Here is a 23852-nt window from a genome sequence, read left to right on the forward strand (position 1 = left end):
TGATAACAAACAACAGAACCCCATCTCGAATGGAAGGATTTTTTCCTACAGTGGCCGAAAGCAAGTTAAACTCTATGTACAACAGACAGACTATACAATTAGGATCATTTAAAAATAATGAGACTCCTCTCTTTGCCTTCTTCCAAAGTATATAATATATATTTAACAGCACATAAGACACCACTTGGGCTTCCCCTGTAGCCAACAGGAAGTACTTTCACATATAAAAATTAAAAATTTAAACTTTTAAATCATTAATATTTTTAAAACATAATACAGACTTAAAAATTGTTCAACATTAACCCATGACCCCGCCCCCAGCACAAAAAAATCCACCCCAAATCCAGAAGTCACAGTTTTTTGTTCCTAAAAATCCCATAGCACTGAACTTGATCTTCACTTCAAGCTGATCACTAACAAGAGACCCTAAAACAGAAATCCCCAGGGAAGAACAGAAGCACGATCAATTGACGCTGTGTTTCTTATCTACCTGGGCGGCATTGGTGCACCTCTGAGGTCAGGTCCATGAGATTCGGCCCCCACACTAGGGTCCTGGAAGGGTGAGCTGGCAGCTTCCCTCATCTTCCCCCTCGAAGGCTGTCCAATAAGCACCTGGGAATTGACTTTTCTTGGGAAAAGGGTGCTGGTAACAGCTGTCAGGGCCAAGGCAATAGTGAGAAGTTCAGTTCTCTGCTCTTTGGATGAACTGTGTAAAACATTTCTTTTAAAAGACACAATGTTAAAAATATTAAGAAAAACGTCTACAAAATCTGGAGGGCTGCCTTTTTCTCAAAGGGTAAAGCTTGTGGGGTGATAGGAAAAGAATTGAGGGCCCAGAACTATAACTCTGCAGCAAAAGATAGATGCCCTTCAAAACACGTCACATTCTTAAGATGTCTTGCTGAAGTAGCAAGAGCTGAGGGTGACTATGAGTAAGAGCAGGAGAGGTGCCAACTCTTGCAGGGGAGGTTCCTACTGTGTACTCCACCCTGCGCAAGAATGTCAAGCTTTAGGGCAGCTGCCACTGGCCCCAAGGGCATCAGGACTCTGCCTCTGAGCCAGAGCTGCTTTCCCGACTAACTTCAATCTGGAGAGATGGTAAGTTATCTAACCGGCTCTTCTTTTGGCGAGACTGTTCTTTCTCCTTAATCAGAGCCCCCCATGCCCTTTGCAGCTCGGAGTCATCTTCCTCAGTGCCAGGAGCCCTATGATCCACTTTCTTCGTGTTCTTTTCTTTGGTCTTGGATGCAGATCCTAAGCGAGTCCATAAATTACCTGTTTGGGTGAGAAGGCATTTTAGTTTTGACAGTCAACACTGAAAAGCAGGGTAATACTGAGGCAGCAGAGGCACTGCCAACACCTCATGAGCTGGAAACACAGCGGGGTCTGTGGTGCTTGCAGGTCTGTGGGGGTCTGTGCAGTCTTGGACAAGTAATCTCATTTCCATGGCTGTAGTCCCTGCCTGCAAACTGAGGGATCTGAACCTTAGGGGAGAATCTCAAAACTAGGGGACATGCGTTCCCCCACACTAGGCATATCAGAATCACTGGGGGGGCTGTTCATGCTACACCTGCCCCTACCTGGTGAGACTCATCATTCTGTGTAGAGTTTCAATCTGCCAGGAGTGGGCCATCCCCAGATTATTCCCAGGTATAACATTCTGCAAACTGATGGGCCTGCTACAATGTAAACTTTCAGAGATTCTGCCCACTATCCATTAATTTTCAAAATACACTTTATCAATATCTAATATAGCAATATGTGTTTAGAATTTCATAGTCTAGCTCACTATAAGGCAATTAAAAGTTTTCTTTATAAAGAATATAACAATGTGGACAAATGATTACGATAAAATGATATATAAAAATAGAATATGAATATGGACAAAGATTGAAATAGCATATATGAAATGAAAAAGTATTTGCACTAAACAGAAAGAAACGAGTGGGTCTTTTTGTCTATTTTCTAAATTTTCCATATTATTATCACTATTATTATTATTATTATTACTTATTACTACAATGACTATAATAGAAGAGGGAAAATAATTTACTTTTGTCATTTGCTATGTCCTGCCTTCTGCTAACGAAGTATTTCTATGCTATACTCACTGTCCCTGCTCTTACCCGATTTCCATTCCCATCAGTTTCGAGTGTTACCAACCTGATTTCTTCTCCCGAGTGTCAGAGTAGAGGCCTTTAATGTCTTGCCTGGGAACACCTAGCCTACTATGTACATCAGAAAAAGGCTCTCTCCGAACAACAGGGTTACAAGTCTTTTCTGGAGAATACGGTCTTTTTCCTAACCGCTGGCGTATATCTAGAAATAGAAAAAAGTACTCCTGTTACTAAGCATGTATGCTCTGCTATCTGTTCTGTCAACCTGAGATCTCTATAGGACCTGGTCCAAATCTGTCCAATCAAGCTTCTAGAAGCCTCTCTACTCAATCAGTATGGATTCCCCTAGGAAAACTCCAATATAGGGGCTCTTGGGAAAAAATATCTCAGCTGACTGCTCTAGAACTCAATTTCTGAGGCAGAGTCAATTGTCTTGTTTTTTGCTTTTTAAGTAAAACCAAGCAGACCAAATAATTCACAAACATTTCAGTTTCTCTCCCTTTCTTCCCTCACGTCCCAGTGCTGAGTGTTCTTCCTTCATGAGGTTTCACATTCTCAACCATTCTATCTCCACAGTCCCTGCCCTAGCTCAGGTCCTTGTTATTTACTTAACTCAATACCCCACCTCATTCTGCCTCCATATTATCTTTCTAAAATAGATGCAAGATCGGGTTACTTCCTCAAAAAAGTATGTTAGCAAGCTGAGATCCCATTCCCTCCCCAAAGCCTCACTCTAAAGCCACTTTCTCTAAGAAGCCTTCCATAATTCCACGAATATATCTAGCTCCCCTTGCTGCTCTCACAGCCCACTGCTTACAGACTCAACAGAATATTTCCTCCATTCTGCTTTGGCTGGAATTATCTGAATGTGTGCACTCATTGGAGTTCCATGATTTTACATTCCCTCCAAAGACTTCCAGCACTCCCAGCACCTAGCCTGGCACATAACAGACATGGCCACGTACTTGGTATATGTGTGTTTATCTAGATATGTGAACTAGATATGTGAACTATCTAGTTCAAATTCTTAACCATTTCTACAACGACTCAACTTAATTTCTATTATCATTATATATAAAGTATACCAATGACATACAGAATGAAATAATTGTCTGATTCAATAAAATACTGAAAGTGAGTATTACAAAAGTTTGATTAATTTCCATGTCCTGAAGTTCCAATGCTTAAGTCGAAATTTATAAGTGATGAACCAGAACAATGCAAGCAGTTCACAAATGGCAATGTTTTATCCAATACCTATCCCTGCAGTTTGCTTTCGGGAACTCAGAATGAAGCCCAGAAACACAACTGCACAATACCTGATTTAGCACTGCTGCCCGACGGCCGTGGACGTGTGTGCTGACGTTTTTCATCTAATAAATGTCGGACATCTGCAAATTTCTCAGGTGGCAATTTGTTACCAATTCGGTTTTTGATGTTGCTTGTGGCTATAGTATCTGCCTTCATGGAATTCCTTAAAAAAAAAAAAAAAGAGCACAGTTAATCAATTTCAACTGTGGGACAATGCCCTCACAACAATCTCATATACTTTTGAGAAAACAATTTAAGAAACTCAGTCTAATATAGCTAATATTCACTTACGAATACCACACACCAATAATTATTTGTTCACAAGAATCATGATCAGCCTGCTGAAGAGACCAGCCAGGGTGAGCAGGTTCCTGAGTTTTCCAGGGTGGTTTACACACATAATATCTGTAAGCTATCACAGAGAACGTAACTGTGGGTTCCCTTCTCCTGAGACAAACACTAAGTAGCGGCCAGCAATGAGTATGGGGCCTCTGCTCACCCAGGCTGTGATTTGGCTGTAGTCAAAACATGAGTCTTCGATCCCTTTCTTTAAAGGGCAGACATCTCTGTCAAAGAGATCTGCTACCATGCTAGGAGCCAGCATTATTCTGGCAGCATTCACCATCAGAAAGTTCTCTAAAAACTAAAAGTAAGGATGTGAACAAAGCCATACAAATAAACCAGCTTTCCTTAAATTCACCACTAAAGAACACTTAAAGAGAGCATCCCTAGATATCAACCCTTTGAGTTGTACATATGCTATCTGCCCTCAGGAACCTATTCATCCCCACTAGTCCAAGAAAATGCATATTAAAATTATTTTTTTTGTCCATGGAATTAGCAAACATTAGAAAGAGTGATAATACCTAACATTGGTGAGTGTGTAGGTAATAGGTGGCAATGTGAGTGAACATCACCTTTCTGGATGGAAACTTAGCAATACCACAATTTTAAACATGTATACATTTTACGCAACTGGAATTCAAGAAATTTATCTACTAGTGTAATAATAAGAAAAGAGAAACCTAAATATCCACCAATAGGGATTGGGTTAAATAAACTATGATACTTCCAAACAATGGACTACAATTGAAAAAACAGCAGATGTCTACAATATATTAAATGGAAAAAGCATATTGCAAAAAATATAAATAGCGTAACTTCATTTTTGTACAAATATATCTATAATTTCTCCACATTATGTATATACATAAAACTAGCAGGAAGGTTATTCACCAAATTGCTAATAGTCCTTATCTTAGGAGAGAAAAATTATACAGGTGATTTTTACCTTTTATATTGTCTACAGTTTTTATAACAAGGACCTCTTCTTGTTTATTTTGAGGAAAAAATCAGACACTTATTCAAACTCTACAAAGGACTGAAATTAAAACAGATAAAGTGATTACAACATTAAGATGAATTAAGAGGAAGTTAGTAATTAGTATTTAAAATCAAATTAAAAGCTACCATCGACAAATAGAAAAAAATTTTACCTAATATTTTTCAACTGTGATTCCACTTCATCAGCATACATCGTCATTTTCATGCTTTTCTTTGGTGAGGGAGTGGAAATCATTTTCAGTTCTAGATCATAGTCCATTTCATCGGAGTCTGAGCTGCTAGCACTGGACCGCCTAGATGTGCTCCGCTCCCGGGTCTGCTTCAGAGCTGGGAGTTCCTCATGGTACTCTACCACCACCCTGTCATCTGCATCCATGTCCTGGTCCTCTTCCTCCTCCTCCTCTTCCTCCTCTTCAATGGGTTCCTCAGGAACATTCACTAGTCCTAAGGAAGTTAACCAAAAAACATTAGGAAAAGCACTAAAATTAACAAGCCTGATTTTCTATTCATTTTGGTGACCTTTTTAAAAGAAGGGCTTCCCATGCCCAAGATTTTATTGAAGCAATATCTATAATAGTGCCAATCCGGTTACCATTCTAATAGCTACAACAGAAGAATGCTAGGTAAAGTATGACCTAGCAGCCTATGGAATATTATAAAGTTATCTAAAATATAGTCAATTGTCATTATTCACAGATTCGTATATGCAAATTTTCCAAATTTATTTCTGACTCCAAAATCAATACTCGCAGTATTTTCAAGGTCATTTGTAGACATGTGCAGAGTGGCAAAATATTTTGAGTCACCAGACATGCATGTTCCCAGCTGAGGTCAAACAAAGTAATGCTTTGCCTTCTTATTTCATCTCTCTCACTGTAAATAACTGTCCTTTTTGCAGTCTTTTCACATTTTTGTGGCTTTTGTTGGTGATTTCACTGTTTGGTAGTGCCAAAGCTATCTAGTGCTCCTAAGCACAAGGAGGTTATAATGTGCCTTTCAGGGAAAATATGTGTGTTAGATAAGCTTTGTTCAGGCATGAGTTACAGTGCTGTTGACTGTGAGTCCAATGTTAATGAATCAACAATATGTATTAAATAAGGTATCTTTAAACAGAAACACATTCCGAACAAGGTTATATACTGATCAGTTAACAAACTACCTCAATGATCATGGTGACTTTATAGAACATAACCTCCAGAAATAATGAAAATCAATTGTAGGTTTAAAGTTCATGAAAGAAATGCTTGTGAGTGGAAGAAGCAAAATATAAAATATATGTTCATGAAAATTATAATATTTATTATAAAAAGAAACAAATAGGAAAAATGTAAAATAAAGTCAGTTGTTATATTAGAGTGCTAGAATTATGGGCAATTTGCTTTGTAATTTCTTTAATATGAATATAAAGATGATATGAAATATCTTAAATATCTTAAAGTAACTGAAATTAGAAAAGTGTAACTTCATTAAGATGCAGATTTCAAATATTGAATTTTCAATATACATATTAAATAAAAATGCAGACTTCACTTCTTCCTGTCCCTATTACAATGATAAATGTGTATGCATGTTATTCCATGTTTGTATGCTGACTTAACTAGTTCTACGATGTAGAAGATTCCATAGATTAGGTTCAAAATAAAAACAAATCTTTATAAAACATAATGAAAATTGTTTTTTTCCAATAAGTACTGAAAGACAGAAAAAGAAAGGAAGAAAGGAAGGAAGAGAGGGAGGCGGGGAGGGAGGAAGGAAGGAAGACAGACAGACAGTTAGTCAGTTAGTCAGTCAGTCAGTCAGTCAGTCAGTCAGTCAGATGGACAGCCTGCCCACCACCCGCTCAAGTCATGGTACCCACTTTTCTGAGGCATTCATGGGCACAAGCCAGTAAGTGTAAAACACTAGACATAGCAACCTATTATCATTATCAGGAAAAAAAAATCAGCTTATCTGATAAAATAATTTTTTTTCATGCAGCTTTTGATATAAATAGTAGAAAAATTAGATCCCTAAGAATAGTTTTGTTTTAATTTTCCCTTTGTCACTTTTGGCCTTTTTTGTTAGAACAGCTTTTATAAAATCATTTGACCTCTTTGTATGGGCAATTTAAAATTAATCGTGACTTGACTTACTTTCCTATATGTTGGCAGAGGGTGAGGGCAAGGAAGAGAGGATGATAAAGTTTGGAACCTTAAAAGATTGTATTAAGAATAAAAATATGATTTCGGGAGCCAAACATGTGTCTACCCAAGAGCTGAGCAGGCAACTACCAGAATGTCGGTGTTTATAGGACGTCAAGCCAACGTCATCCCCAATCAGGGCTCTCTTCTTGATCACATCCCGCTGAATGCGACGGGAATGATATCTTCGCTTCCTGCAACATTGCCAAAATAAGCACATAATCAAAAATCAACAGGAAGCACCATGAAATCCACTAATTTCAACTACACACTGATGCAATGTCAGGTACTGAAATAGAGACATCTGAAATGAAAATGAAACTCAGCATTTTCACACCGTTTACCACAGTTAAGCATCTTACATTCTTCCCTCTTGTTTTCCTTCGAGTCCACACATGGTGTTGGCATTCCACTGCAGAATACCAACTAAAGGATTAAAAAAGTTTAAGTACTATTTAAACTACTATACTTTACAGTTTTGGACTCACCAAGAATTACTAAGAATTCCTTTCATGCCTCCGTAATTTGGATTCCCATATTTCATGTAATACTGACTTCTTCTGGCTGCTCCAAGTTCCTTTTTGTCATCTAAAAATTAATTACAACCGTTACCTAGGATCTCCTGTGGGTGTGAAGACAATGTAGAATGGTTTAAAAGAAAATTGTTTTCCAAGCTAGGATCAGATCAGCACAATCTGCCAACAAAAGGAAAAGGTGCACTATAAACATTCAACACTTTCTTGAGTGCTTACTAAGGCTGTACAGTGTGGAGGGGGTGGAACAAAATACAGAGATGAATAAGGTGAAGCTGCTGTTAAGGAGCTGGCTTCATGGAGGAAATACTGCTAAAAACAACCAACAATACAAGATACAAAGTTCTAAGAAGCATAGGAGAGCATCAGTCATCCTCTTCACATCCTTTCTCCCTCTATGTCCTTTCTTTTCTCTTTCCTTCATTCCTTAACTTGACTTACTTTGTTTGAGAGGTTTAATTCTGACCCCTGTGTGTTAAAGTCACTACATAGCGAGGACTGAGTATAACACTCAGATTTGTTTATTGCTGTGACTGTATAGATCATTTGTGAATAAATGAATTTCCAAAGTAAAAAAAAAAAGAGAGAGAGAGAGCATTTCAGTCATTATAGGTGTTCAGGAATCAAAAGGGCCTTCTAGAAGAAATGGCATTTTCACTACCCCCTGAAAGATGACATTCATTTCTGAATGACAACATTCCAATAATACAGAAATAAGATTAAAGAAACAGACAATACATAATTCCATGCATTTGCTAAACCATTTTTTCCAGTTTATCATGATATACTCAAAATGGCTTAAAGAAAACAGCATAATACCATATATAAAGAATGCATTCAAATGAGTAAATGTAGAAGAGATCCCATTTATTGAGTTAAAATGTCAGTTAATAGGAAGGAAAAGTGGTCAGTGATCACACATATTTTCATAGATAAATGTCTCTGACAGCTCCTTGGGCACTTGCTGATTGCGCAGGAGGAACCCCATTGTGAATGTATCCAGTGCTATGGGTAAAACTTAGCAGCACAAACCAGTATAGGCCCCCTAAAAAAACATGCCCACCAACTACTTGGGGAAATGGATGGTTCTAGATCTGGGTCAGGGAAAATACAAGTTGAGTCTGAAAAAACAAGATTTTTTATTGTATCATAAAAAAAGTGATCAAAGAATACTGGAGACGCGTCAAAAGCACACAGCTGGAAGGGGCTCTCCTGGCCAATTCGTGACAATTCATGAATCAAAATAATGATAGCAAGGGATGATAACCCATTGAATAAAATAAGACTCCAGGAGACTAAACTGATATAAATAAGCAAATAAATAAATGGGTAAAAGAGAAAGCTCTTCCTTACAGCAAACTGCCAACTAATACAAAAATAATAGAATTAAAAAGTTGATGAATGCTAATGCTACTGTGTGAAAGTTTAATGAACAACAGGTTACTTACATAACCTCAAAGTATCTTCCCACAAATTTAAAAATTACAAATGGAAAAATAATAACTTCGCAGTGTGGATAAACCTGGCAACCATTACCTTAACCAAGTGATAAAAAATAACATCCCCGGAAATGAGACAAATAAATATCATGTGCCTCCTGATATGATGCACTGAAAACAACACAACGTCACTTCCACAAAATTATTTGCCTAAAATGCACAACCCAAGTTGCAGCAGGAGGAGGCATCAGACAAACCCAAAACTAAAGGGTAGTCTATAAAATAATGAGCCTATACTCTTTTAAAAAGGCTCAGTCAAGGAAAACAAAGCAGAGGAGTAGTTCCGGATTCAGGAAGACTAAGAAGACATGGCATACATTAACACTCAGTCCTGGAGTGGATCCCAGTTTAGCAGGGAGGAGAATAAAGGACAATCCAAATTTACTTGATAATTATCACCATCATCATCATTAAGAACTGCTAACACTCACGTAGCACTCACTATGTGTCAGGCAGTTTAAATATAGAGTGGGAGAATTACTGGAACAACTGATGAAATCTGAATATGGACTACAGATTAGGTAACAGTAGTCATATCAAAGTTAAATTTCTTGATTTTGATAACTGTGCTGTGTGTAAAACCAAATCCTTATTCTTCAGAAATACATACTGAAGTATTCAAGGTGAAGGGTTGTCATCCCTAACTCTCAAATCATTAAAACAAAACAAAACAAAACAAAACAAAACAAAACAAAAAACAAACCTGTGTGCTTAATGTGCACCCAAAATCATTGAGCAAAAAAAGCCTTATGAGTTATTAAAAGACTTGATTTAATTCCTTAGGGAATTAGAGCTAAATGGCACAATTAGCAATGTCCAGAAGCATACTGCTGCGATAAATAAAAATATACAATTTTGAAAGGTTTTCATAGTCCAGATGATAAACTGGCTGAAAAGCACATTGGGCAAACCAGCTTTAACAGAAAATAACTTACTTTAGCTAGAAATCACAAAAGAATACAAATCGCTAATATTCACATTCAAAGTCAGAAATTCCAACTCAGGCAGTAAGCCATCATTTCATAAGCACAGTACATTATTGTTTGTAGGGACTGAGATTACTTGATCTAACTTCCAATTCAAAAAAGAAGGATGTCATTAAAGAATAAATCACTTTGATTAAAAATAAAAATCAATACCATATAACACATTTACCTTTTGTAGCAAATCTCATGAATAACCTATTTCCTTTAGCAAGTTTGTTAGCTGGACGAAGATCATTTCTTAGCAGAGACTCTTCTTCTACCTGAGATAACGTTTCCAACTTAAGAAAAAAGAGCATTCCAATATAAAAATTAAAGCCTTTTTCATATTTATTCAGTAGCAAAGTTACCATTAAGAAAGCATTCTGCCTTAAAAACACTTATCAGCATTATAGCACTATTTCCTCCGCAGAATTCTAAGTCAGAGGTCTTCCCTGACCACCTTGACTAAAAAAATGGTCTCCATTATTCTCTGTTTATCCTTCTTAATTTTCTGCATAGCATTCATTGCTTCCTGATATTATATTACCTATCTGTGTATCTGTGTACTGTGTCTTCCCCACCAGAAGGTAGGCTCCAAAAGGGCAAAGACTATTTTGCTTGACGTTATTATATCCCCTATAATTTGGTATATAGTAAGCACTCAATGAATATTTTTTAAATGAATACACTTTAATTTTTCCAACAATAATGCAATATGCCAGTAAGACAATATGCCATTACTTGCTTTTTCTTAATTTTACTGATTAGATAACACTTCAAAGTACTTCTCAATAAAATCATTTTCTTTTACACAGAAGTAAAAGTGAGTACTAGTCTAAGATTTCAAGATGAATCATTCATTATAGCCACACAAACTTAAAGGCCAAGAGCCTGGTACAACCTCAGAAGGTCTAATGGTGAAAGCCAGAGGAAGAACACGACTTACTAAGTCTTTAAGCCTTAAATAAAAAGACAGTAAGTTTTTTTACAGTAAAACTGTATATATATCTTTTTTACAGTAAAACTGTATATTTATATATCTTTGCCCTATTACTAACCTCTACATCACTTGAGTTTTCATCTTCAACTTCTCCTTCTTCAGCCTCATCATCATCTGAACTGTCTTCCTGTTTGTCTAAAATGAGTATGAGACACAAGATGAATTTTAATATAACTCCATCTCATATCATTTTAAAGTCCAATATTTTCTCCTATTTACTGATGATCTAGAGCATCATAAAAAAAACTGGTGATGTGATGCTATGTAACATTCGGCACAGAAACCCAAACCTACTGTGTAAATAACAGGACTTTCAGCCCTAAAGTTCCTCCTTTGTGTTTAGTTACCTTTTTTACTTTTCTCAGATGACTTGTCCTCATTGGTATCCCTGTTTCTTATCTTATCCAGGGCTGGCAAAGAGCTCATATTGATAAGGGCTCGTGTGGCTGTCATTTCATCCAGCCAAACCACATTACCTAAAAAAAAATGTAAAATAAAACGTTACATCGAATCCAAACAGTAAGTTTCCTGAGAGCAGAGACTGCATCATATTCATTGCTGCAGCCCCATCTAGCTAGACTGGTATCTCTAAGTGTACAAACTAACTAATGAAAAGAATAAAGTGGTAGCAAAAGCTCTTTGATGAAATTAACCTAGAGCTGCATTCCTAAACTAGGTTCTACAAAATAATGGTCAAAGATTACATGAAAAAGGATTCTGTATATTAAAACTGCCTGGCACACAGTGAGTGCCATGTGTTAACAGTTCTTGATGAGAATAATGATGATAATTATCAAATATATTTGGATTACGCTTTACACTACTGCCCCCTATAGGGAAGCCCCCTGCTGTTCCTTATCATCCCAACATGCTTTTAAATGACATTCCCCGCTTGTAAAGTGGGGAGATGATGGTATCATCACTGGATATAGAAAATAGAGGCGTGACACTTAACTTTGTAGCAACTAATTGAGTTTGCTTCTTTAAGGAAGAAAATTTAGCAAGAAAAAGGTTTTGGGAAGTCTTATAGAAACAAAACCTGTTTAACTGTTTAAAACAGCTTCTCTATCTCAGTTTGGGAAATGAAGGTCTAAAGAGTCACCTTTGTTACTAACATGCCTTGGGCAAACAATTTCCCTTCTATGTTTCTTGGTTTCTGATGTAAAATATGAGGTATTTGAACTGGATAACTCTAAGGGTCCCTCCAACTCTAATGTCTCTTAGCTAGTTTCAATGGCTTAAATTAGGGGTTAGCAAAATATAACCAGCCCATCATTTGTCATTTATTGACTTGTTTATATTTGTACCAGCTTTATTTAGGTAATTAATGTATAATAAACTAAACATCCACCACCTGTTTTTGTAAATAAAGTTCTATAGAAAATAGCCTGGCAGAGCTGAGTAAATGAGACAGAGACTATATCTTGTAAAGCCTAAGATATTTATTGTCCAGCCCTTTAGAGAGAAAGTTTACCAACCTCTGATTTAGATGCCGTAAGTTAAGGAAAAAGAAAAAAGGAGACACATCTTTTACTCAGTCATGTTTCTTCTTCTTTCAATGCAAACACTGAATCAACATCTTCTAAAGAAAGTAGCCCAGAAAACTAGGCTGCTAAACAGGGTACGACCTAGGAGGTCAGCAAGAAGGCAGTAAGTAAAGCCAGACTAGAAGTGAGTCAACAAAAGAAGCCAGCAGAGTGGTCACCAGAGGTCAGGCCAGACTTGGAGTGAGGAGGCAAATTAAAAATTACAGTTTCAACGCAAACACTGAATCAACATCTTCTAAAGAAAGTAGCCCAGAAAACTAGGCTGATATACAGGGTACGACCTAGGAGGTCAGCAAGGAGGCAGTAAGTAAAGCCAGACTAGAAGTGAGTCAACAAAAGAAGCCAGCAGAGTGGTCACCAGAGGTCAGGCCAGACTTGGAGTGAGGAGGCAAATTAAAAATTACAGTTCGCAAATTAAGCAGCCCACGTTAAAGCAAGCAGGTGAAGTTTCAGAAAACACAACCAAAGGCAAGGAGCGATGAGCAGTCTGGTACAGTGTCAGAGGGTATGGTCTAGTTCCAGGTTAGAGACACTTAGGTAGAGACAGCCCTCTATATGGCAAGTTGCAAAGACAAGGTCTAAAGCCCTGAAAATGCAGCCCTCAACACCAAGTCTATACAGTCGGATCTACCCCTTTGTTGAGAAATTGTGGGAGTTAAAGAGGCCTAATCATGTACACTGGACTCAGATGCCAGCAACCAGCCACCAAAGCCCTGGTTGCCCACTCTGAACTGACTTGGAATATTCATGGGGTATAATCTGGCAGACTGGTTAATTCATTCTGATTCTCATCAACGGGCAATTTTTTCTCTCCTAGGCTAAGGGCAGAGGTCAGGCATAGACAAGTAGTCTGGGCTATAATCACTCACCATCTGACATAGCAAGAACACTTTTAAAATCATAAACAAAAACATATTCAACAGAAAACTTGGGTATACTTACAGGAGGTATCATCTAACCATTCAATGTGAGCTGGAGGATATTCTTTAAAATAGGAAAAGATATCCTGGGTACTCATCTCATCTACTCCACAAATGTAGATTGTCTCCAGTCTCACTTTGGGGATTGCTAGAAACAAGATACAGAAAAGATGACAGAATATGACCACCTGCTATTGCACATCCCACCAGTACCCCTTTATAACAGTTCAGATAACATGTGTTTAGAAAAGAAATATGCTGAAAGAGATGACAATTATTTCAAAAAGAAAATGAAACATGATAGCAAGGTATACTATTTTAATTTTTATCAGACCAAGAGCATTATATAATGATTTAATTCAGAACAGGCATATTTGTATGAGAAAGATTAAACAAATGGTGTTCATAAAATATATGATACCTCTTAAAAATCACTGTCTAGGAAGCATTCTTTGAATCTCCAAACTATATCTGGTTCCCCTTTAATATGCTTTCATGGTTCCTTACCACTTTTTTTCATAGCACTAATCTCAATTTGTAACAATGATCCACATACATAATTGATCATTTGATTAATATCTGTCTTTCCCACTGCGTTGAGATCTCCTATGAGTAATGATTATGTCTGCTATGCTCCGCCTAGTAACCCCATTACCTACTACAGTACTGACATAGAGCTGATGCTCAATAAATATTTGCTTCATAAGAGATAAATAAAAAACATACATGATACTTCTCCCCAAATTAACCTGTACTAAAGTAATACCAAAATCTGCAGGATTATTCACTGAACTTGAAAAGCTGATTGATTCTAAAATTTTTAAATGTATGTTCAAGAGAAATGTTTAATATTTAAGACGATTTCTGAAAAGAAGAGACGTTGCCCCTGGATATAAAGCAAAGAAAGAGGATGGGCCTCAAGATAATCATGCTAAGTAAAATAAGCCAGACAGAAAAAGTTGAAAACCACATGATATCACTTATATATGGGATATAAACTTAAAAGCAACAAACGAACAGGACAAACAAACAGACTCATGGACATGGACAATAAACTAGTGAAAGAAATCACTATGGAAGGGAACACACAATGCAATATATATACCTTACTGTTAAATTGTACACCTGAAACTTACTGGGTTTTGTTAACTAATGTCACCAAAAAAAAAATAATAAATAAATTAAAAATTTAAAAAAAAATAATGGTAAAGAGACAACCTACAGAATGGGAAAAAATACCTGCAAAGCATATATCTGATGGGTGTCTAATATCCAAAATATATATTATATAGCCAAACCAACAACAAAAAGACAAAGAACCCAATTAAAAAATGAGTAAAAGACTTTCATACACATTTCCCCAAAGTAGAACACAAATGGTCAATAGACACATGAAAAGTTGTCAACCATCATTAGTCATTGGGAAATGCAAATCAAAACCACAATGAGATATACCACTTCATACCTATTAGGATAATTGTGAACAAAAATAAAATGAGAAAAAAAAATGTGTTGGTGAGGATTTCGGGGGGCGGGAAGCAAAGAAAAAAATTAAAGAAATCCTATAGATCAATAAGAAAATGACAGCCCAAATAAAAATGGGCAAAGGACATGAGCAGGCAATTCATACAATAGGAAATACAATAAACATATGAAATAGGAAATTAATTGTTGTTTTGTCATTTTGGTTGACCTCACTACCAATTAGGAAAATGCATTTTAAAACAGGATATCAGTTTTAATTGACTAGATTTTTAAAAAATTTATGTCTTTTATTATCAATTGTTAGTAGTGTAGGGGAAAGAGCCACTCCCTCTGCTGGTGGGAGTGTGAGCTGGCACAACCACTCTGAAGGTGTCCTTTACAAATGTAATTTAGCACATGCCCTATAGGTATAGGAATTCTACTCCTCAGTACCTACCCTAAACACACGTGGGTTCACACAGTAGCTCACACAAAGATGTTCGTTGCACTACTACTTCTAATAACTCAGTAGCTATCATAGTAATAATATTATGGTTTATCCATATTAAATGAATCCTGGTTTATGCATGTAATAGAATATTATATAGTTAAAAAACAATGAAATAATTTATTATACACCATGGAAAGATTCTAAGATACAATACTGAGTGAAAAAAGCAAGCTGCAGAACAATATACATAATTTGATGACATTAAAGAAATTAAAACATAAACACCAACATATATTTTCTAAGGGTACATATTTGTGTAAACAAATACCTACAAAAGGCCTGGTATAATTCACTCCACACTGATGATAATAGATGATAATAGAGGAAGAAGGGTTGAAGGCTCTGGTCAAAAGGAACCTCAGCTCTACCTACCAGGATTGTGCTAATTTTCTACTTAAAACTTTACATTACCTCATTTAATCTTTTTATTGTGAAATATGCAAACATATCAATATTAATAAAAAATAATTTTTAAATATCTATAGGTCCACCGCCTAGCTTTATGATTAATTTCTTTAAAAGATTAGAGGCAAATAAAATATTACATATAAAATTGAGACCTGTGTAACCTCTCCACATCCCTTCTCTCCCTCCCTTCTCTGAAATAATTGTCAAAAGTTCAATGTCTATTACTCTCAAGTGTATGTCATATAGTCTTATTTAAAACAAATGAACTTAAAATACATGTGAATACTATCAGATAAAAATTTTTTTTTAATTGTTGTTTTGTCATTTTGGAGAGTAAAAGGTAAGTTTAATGGGTGCCCAATGTAGGTGTGGCCACACTAAATCAGCTGAGTACCTTCCTGCCAGTCAGATTCATGAAGACAAGAGACAACACCAAGACTTATGAATCTCAGCAAGTCCTTATTAGTTGCAACAGTGAACAAAGGCCCAAATGAGATGGGTGTCGATACTGGACATCCAGAGTAACTCTAGCATGCAGACTGGGAAAGTGAAGAGGTAAGACCAGGGGGCCTTCTTAGTTCTTTGAGATAAGAACCATGAGAAGTAAAGAGATGGTTCTGCAGAAGGAAACAAACAACAAGGAAAGCTCCTGGTGATAGCAGAGGGAACAGACTGAGGATCGGGGAGAAAACATCTTGCAGGAATCTTGTTGATCTAATAACAAGGATTTAATCAAAAATCAGACAAGCATAGAAAAATAAAACCAAAAGAAATGACCAAAAGAAATATCCAGAGCATCAGAGCATTTTTCTAACACTATATTTTGGGGGATGGGGGAGGGGGAAGTGGACCTACAGTTGAGGAAACAGCTTAAAAGCAAAAAAGAAGGAATAAAACTTCTGGTCTCAGGTGTCTTTATTTTAATGTAGGAAGAATGGTATACACATCTAGAAATGGGAGATGGACAATCTTGTTCAAAAGAAGCAGTCAGAGATATAAAAAAGATGCAAAAGCCATATCACTACAGAGATAAACTAGTCTCAATCAGCTGGAGGATAAGAAAGATTCATTCTCAAGAGAAACCAAATTGACAGTGGCAAGACTCACTAGAGATGGAAACTTTGTTAAGCTCAAGATCTGATGGAAGACTGCCAAAGGAGAATGCTCAATACCTCATCTTACTAACAATGTCACTACTTAAAATAAAACAAAGCAAGAGCCTAGATTTGTGCCCAGTCCATGAGAAAGGGATAATTGCGGAGATGGCAGTGAACAGATGAATCAGGGAACGAGAACTGAACATTTACTGAGTGTTGACTATAAGCAAGGTGATGAAGGCATTATCTTGGATTTTTCTAAAGGAAAAATGTGCCCCACTGCAAGTAATGGGACACAAAACTCAAGCCTTTAGGAAAGCAGATTTCTGAAAATCCAGTGAAAAAGTAGCCAATCCCATGGCCTCAGATTAGAATGATCAAAAAACTTGGGAGACACTAAATACAGTAACTCAAGAGTTTGAGAGATGACCCCAAGGAAAGAGAGCAGCAAAGCTTGGGTGAGCAGTTTGCCAAAGAACACATATGAGAGAGAGATAAAGGGTATATCACTAATGACAAATATAAGAGAATGAATGTAAGAATCTAAAAGATTAATGTAAGTCTATAAAATGACACGGGAAATGCTGATGACAGACTGTCAAGTGAAAAGGAAAAGGCAAAACAAAAATAAAGTCCACACACATTAAAAAAATTAGAAAAAAATATATACAAAATGTTGACAATGACTGGGTTTAGGGGGTAGACTGTGGGCAAATTTTCTTTTTACTCTACTTTCCAAATTTCTTTTGGTGATTATGAGTTGTCTGTGTAACATCTAATTAAGAAAAGGGTACAGTCCAGAGTATAAAGGCTCATCAAAAATGCTGACGGTTTTTAAAAAGTGTTTAGGGTAACATTGTTTGGGAAGGTAATAAGGAAAAAAGGCGGAACTGTTTATCTGTTTCTATTAATTGATAGTAGAAATGATAGAATAGCCATCATTAAGTAAGAACTAAACTCCAAGATAGGTCACAAAAGCATAAGAATTAGTTTTAATAGATTTAAATCTTCTAGTCCAGAATTACATCCCAATGTGCTGCTGAAAGTTGCAGCTGTGATTTCAGAATTAGGTAGTAATCTCTAAAAAGTCACAAGGAAGGAGCAAAGTACCTTAAAGCCTTGAGGACTGATCCTGTACTGATTTTCCTGAAAGAGGAAAAGAGAAATTCCCAAAAAACAAATTGAAAGGACAAAGTAATGTCATTTCTCTGAAATCTTTAAAAAAGCAGCTTATCAGACAGTTAAGAAACCAAGTCTCTCATGACATGGGTTCACTAAGAAGCAAGTCACACTAACCTCATTTTCTTTTTCTGAAAGCATTACCAGGCCAAGAAATTCAAATAACACCACAGATGATGTTCCATCGCTAGATCATCAAGGCATGTAATCTAGTTCCTCATGACAATAAAATGAAATGTGAACCTGATAATAAGGCTTATAATTCATGGATCTACTTTTCATGGCATGATACAGGAGTACCCTGTTCAACATTTACCAACTGGATAAAAATGCAGAAGCCAAGCATATCAAAGTGAGGAGTACAGCTAAAATGTTAAAAAGTACAGTTAAGATGAAAAGGAACTCAACGGGCTGAAATGGAGTACTGAAGTTAGTAAGATATAATTTGATAGGGATAAGAAGAGAGTTTTAAAACAGTGCCTCAAGTACAAGATGAGAAAGACCATTTCGATAGGTGCAATTCCTAGGGAAAAGACCTGGGTGCTGTGGTTGACTACAAGATGAGTACAACACTAAGAAATGGCTAGGACAGAGACTGTGATAATAATAGTTCTACCACACTCTCCATGAATGCAACCATATCTGGAACCTACACCTCACCTTTAAAAAAAAGTGAAAAGAGTGTGGAGGAGGGAGACTAGAGAGTCAAGTCACATAAAGAAAATTTAGGAAATGGGCTTACTGTCTATTCACCTGAAGGGTTATTGTGTGATGAGAAAAGAAAATGCTATTGTTCTAAGGGTTACATGGTAACTAACTGACAGAAATTATAAGAAAGCAATTTCTGTTGGACATGAGGAATATGTATTATCATATATTCAAAAACAATATATTGATTGCTTCATAAAGAGTTCTGCCATCACTATGGAAACATGCAAGCAGAAGTCAAAAGACTGTTGGGAACTTTGCCAAAAGGCCTGCAGTGCTGGGCAGGAGGTGGATTTGGGGGACGTAAGGTCTCTTCCAACCATGAGAGCTTTGATATTTGGGATAAGGAGACCAAAGCTGCTTGATACTAAGTCACTCAAGAGAGTAGCAAGTCACTCTTGATGCAGAATGATCCAGTGGAGCATTTCCTAAACTCTGTCCCTGAATGCTGGCAGAGAGGTTAGGAGCAGGCTTCAGTCAGACCAGCCTTCAAATCTCAGCCTTGCTACTTACCTAGCTGTGAGACCTTGAGCAAGTTTCTTGATCTCTCAGCACCTTAGTTTCCCCATCGGTAAAACAGAAATGATAAATACCTTCTCTTCACGGGACTGTTGAAAGGACAAGTTATCCACATAGCAGAGTAGCACATTTATCAAATGGTATATTTTACTATTGTTATTGGTACTAAGAAGCAATAACTTGACACCTTGTGTGGCTGCAGGAGTCAAGATGTTTATTCCAATGTCCCCATTCTCCCAAGAGGCTGGGACACTTAGATGACTGCTTAGAAGATGAAAAACGCCAGATAATGGTAATAAAAATGAACATTTATTGAAAACTTAGTATGTGCCAGACACCAGTCTAAGAACTGTTAACATTTTGTTAGAGCCTCCCAACCACCCTATCTATGACAAGTACTGTTATCTCCCTTTCTAGATGAGGAAACTGAGGTTCTTAGAGGATAAATAACTTACCCAAGGTCACAGAGCTAGAAAGTGATAAGTCAGGATTTGAACACAGGCAGTCAGGCTTCAGAACCCACACTCTTAGTCACAACACCAATGGTTCTCAATCTTGACTACACATTAGAATTACCTAGGGAGATATAAAAGTATCTCTGGGAACTCTCCACTCCGCCCCTACCCACCTCCAATTCTAATTTAAACTGATCTGTGATAGACAGCAGGGTTCTCCAGAGTTCAGAAACACTAACTATCCTAGGCCATGCTGCCTCCTAGATGAAAAAATGGGTTGTAATGAGGAAATTGCCCAGCTGACATCCAGGTAGATCTACTGCTTTTTAGGAATATCTTTAGAACCATGAGATCAAATTGCTTTTCTAAAAATAAAAACAATTTTTTAATTAAAATTTAACTCCCAAAGTGATCCTATCAGGTAGGTATCACATTCCCATTTTACAGATAAGGAGACTGAGATGTAAAAAGGTTCAATAACTTGCCCACATTCACAAAAAAACTGAAGTCAGATTCCAGGAGGGCTTTAGCACCCTGAAGAGCTCCAACGCAGGTGGGAAAGAAATTTGAGTGGATGATTAGGGATGCTTCATTGAAGAAATGACACCTGAACCAGACAAAGCATGGCACAAAAAGGGGCAAAATCAGCAGAGTGAAAGGCATGAACAAGATCAGAGGCAAGATGTCACAAGGAATATTACAGGACTAGAAGCAAACAGGTGTGGTAAAACTATGGTGCTTTCAAGGTGGAGTTACGAGAGGCTTCAGAACTCTGCTTGAGTCCAGACTGAGCAGGTACATGAATGCTAAGCTGCTTAGCTGTGCTTGGCCTTCACAGGACTTTTCCTGAAACAGAAGTCCACTCAGACAGATGCCTGGAAACCCAGCCTGCAAGGGAAGGAAGGTCATATTTCCAACTTGAACTCATGATGCAGGAAAAAGAGTAAAGCAGCATCCAGAATTGAGCTCTACATCCAAGTTACTCTATCCAATGGGATGGATTAAAGAGGTTTGCATCTGTTACATATCACATTTTATAAAGTAACAGAGAGCAGAGTAGTTAAGAGCAAGGCTTGAGAATCAGAAAACCCTAAGTTCAAATCCTGACTCCACTTTTATTAGCTGCATGACCATGGATCATTTATTAAACTTCTTTAAACCTATTTCTACTGCTTTGTAAAACAAGTATAAAAAATATACACCTCATAGGGTTGTTGTGAGAAATGAGTAAGAAATGAATATGCAATATGCTATTTAACACAGTGCCTGGTAAGAAAGCAAGTTCTCAACAAACAGGAGCTATTCTTCCATTCATTCAACATGTTTTTATCATTCAAGCCTAGAGAAACTCACACAGCTGAACACAGACCTTTATCACACATTGAGGTTTGCCTATTAAGCCTTCACAAATATCCAAATTTGCAAATACAACAGATGCAGATCTTTTGTATTCATGGATTTATATTAGAGTGGAATAATAAATATGGCTATAAACTCACTAAAAAAGTAATAATAATTTTCCCTTTTATTCACAAGTGGTTTCAGGAAACTGGGGCAGATTACTCTATACAATTCAGGGTGAGTTCTAGGAAGCAAAATACCCTATTGATGGCTTTCCCTCACCAATCCCAATATTTGCTCTGACTCCCCTAAAAGGCTCACTGTGATACACTTCCACTACATTTAAAGGCAAAGAAAAGTTAACCCTTCCATGATAAAAGCAGAAAATGAGTAAGAGTCTGTACAAGCACAGGTTCTAATTTCAGCTCTACTACTAACTGGGTGACTTTCTCTGATATGACAATCTCTTTTTTCCCAGTTCTAACATTCTGAGACATAGCTAACAGCAGTTCAACTTTAAACAGTTAATCTCAGAAATGGAGACTTCAAAAGTTCCTTTCTTTTGGGAATATCTAGATGAGGGCTGGACATGCAAGGCAAGGCCAGAAGCACAAGACCATGATAGTTAAAAGTTATTCTCTGGGGAAATGTGGAAAAATTCCCCCCAAACACTCTGTACCTTTCTTCATCATGTCTCGGTCTAATGCTACATTTCTTTGGGCAAGATTTACTTCTGATCGAAAATGGAAACGCTTGGCTCGTTGTTCTTTCTTTTCAATTGCTTCCTAGAAGGTACAGAAAAAGCCATGTTTCAATGGAGGAAAGTTAAATCACACACACAATCACAAACACAACATAATGCATCAGTGACAACTCTAAAATAAATCAGAAGAAATAAGCAACAATGTACCTTTAATAATTTTTGAAGAGAACTGGATAGTCAATGACTAGGAGAGTGTACACTAATGTCGCTAGAATTTGCAATAATCTCCATGACGATTCAATGCCTATCACTGTGTTTGGGATAGAGTATGGTAGTCAATGAATATTTGTTGATTCAATGAGTAATAAATAATGCTTCACTTCTCTGACATTTCATTTATTAGCAATCATGCTTTGAACAAATTATAACTAAACAATCTCAACATCCCAATTTTCCAGGTGCCAAAACTGAGGCACGAAAAAAGTTAAAAGGTTTGCTGACGGTACTTCAGCTAATAAGGCTTCTTCTGATCTCAGTGCTATTTCTAGGAGCCCCACCACCACCCCCATTTCACATTGTCTGTGTGCATGGTAATCACACCTATCACATTCTTCCACATTATGTCTGCCTGAGCAGTCCACTCCCTGAGGCTTTTTCCTGGTTTAAAAATAACATTGAAGCAAAGAAACTCTCTCTTCTATTCTAGGCTCATGTCCATAGAATTGCCAGTTTTCATCTTTTAAGTGACAAGCAGCACTGATGCTGCACTAAAAAACAAAATCATCAGCTTCATAAGTTTCTTTCCAAGAGCTAAAATAAATTCAGGCCCAACTGTGGGTTTCTGATAGCTCTTAGGAACCCTTCATTAATTGTATATTAACTTTGCCACACTAATTGAAGGTCTAACTATAGAAAGCTTGTGAGGATTGGTAAAGCAGCAACACTTCTGTTTTTTTCCCAACCATTATGCTAATTTTCTTCACTGAAGTCCTCTCAGTGCAAACAACTAATCTACCTTCCTTTAGCAACAACTTAAGTACCAATTCTGGGACTACCACCCTTTCCCCCATATATTTGTTTCATATAACAGCAAACTGTAGGATTAAGAACAGTACAGTCTACTTCATTTTCAATTACAGTAAGAAAACATCTTCACTTTATTTTCTTGTCTGTCTAAAAGATCACTTCTTTCTTTTGGCCTTCAAGCCATCTGAGACAGATAGAGACCCAGATAAAATGTAAAAAGGTAAGCATGACATATTTATTTTTATTTTTGTTTTTATACATCTAATGTAGCAATATAATACCATTATTAAGAATTGTAATTTAAAATTCTGTTCCAAACTTAATTGCACACATTAAAATCAGAAAGAATGTCTGAACTGGACCTCACCAATTAAACCAACAAATATACATCAACTGTTTATAATAAGGAAAATAATAGGTTTGGCTATGCAAGTAGTTACAGTGAAGTTGGTAATTAGTAATAGAAATCACCGGATAAAAGATAATACTCCCAGGTACTGAGAATAATTCAGCTGACTTGTCCTTTAAGCCGCACAATCAGAAAATCCTATTTTTCTAAGCCTGCAACCAGTGGGGAATAAAGACATTTACTAAGGGCCTATTACGTGCCAAGCACTTTCTATGTTTCCTTTCATTTAGAGTGGAAACAGTATATACATTTTTAAAGAATGGATATAGTATACAAAAACATTCCCAGTGCAGAACTTTTTCTCGGATATGGTTAAGTATGGTTAACTTGTCATGGTTGTGAGAACACACGAATACTGCCCGGATGTTTTCAGAATGCACAAAGACATCACTGTGTAATATGAAATTTAAGTTAAAAAATTTTTTTTAATCTAGCAACAAAAGAAAATAGGAGGTAAAGAATAATTGCAGTTCTGTAAGTCCCAGGGACCAAGTTCACCTGCTTATCAAAATGAATAAATAAATCATGATCTGTCTTACCTTGGAGGTGACATCAATTCCAGTGATGAAGCTGCCAGCTTTGTTTTCATATCTTCTGCTTGTGTCCTAACATGAAG

The 23852-nt window shown here is 36.8% G+C and overlaps 1 protein-coding gene across 2 annotated transcripts in view; it reads right to left on the bottom strand.

The window, feature by feature from the left end:
* Positions 1 to 131: 131 nt before the first annotated feature.
* The window catches only part of NCBP3 (nuclear cap binding subunit 3), a 27972-nt gene continuing 4251 nt past the window's right edge, over positions 132 to 23852 (bottom strand). The window contains exons 2-14 of one of the 2 annotated variants that reach the window (XM_015597448.2): positions 23776 to 23841; positions 21778 to 21883; positions 13439 to 13564; positions 11297 to 11425; positions 11008 to 11084; positions 10140 to 10248; positions 7441 to 7540; positions 7043 to 7146; positions 4925 to 5216; positions 3437 to 3591; positions 2164 to 2319; positions 1113 to 1275; positions 132 to 653 (exon numbers count right to left, since the gene is read on the bottom strand). In XM_015597448.2, coding sequence (XP_015452934.1) covers positions 545 to 653; positions 1113 to 1275; positions 2164 to 2319; positions 3437 to 3591; positions 4925 to 5216; positions 7043 to 7146; positions 7441 to 7540; positions 10140 to 10248; positions 11008 to 11084; positions 11297 to 11425; positions 13439 to 13564; positions 21778 to 21883; positions 23776 to 23841 — 1692 coding nt within the window. In that variant the 3' untranslated portion in view covers positions 132 to 544. Of the gene's footprint in view, positions 1276 to 2163; positions 2320 to 3436; positions 3592 to 4924; positions 5217 to 7042; positions 7147 to 7440; positions 7541 to 10139; positions 10249 to 11007; positions 11085 to 11296; positions 11426 to 13438; positions 13565 to 21777; positions 21884 to 23775; positions 23842 to 23852 lie in introns of both variants that reach the window. The other variant, XM_006922208.3, reaches the window with a different exon arrangement.

The sequence above is a fragment of the Pteropus alecto genome, unplaced genomic scaffold (assembly GCF_000325575.1).
Source record: "Pteropus alecto unplaced genomic scaffold, ASM32557v1 scaffold398, whole genome shotgun sequence".
In the NCBI taxonomy this organism is placed as follows: domain Eukaryota; kingdom Metazoa; phylum Chordata; class Mammalia; order Chiroptera; family Pteropodidae; genus Pteropus; species Pteropus alecto.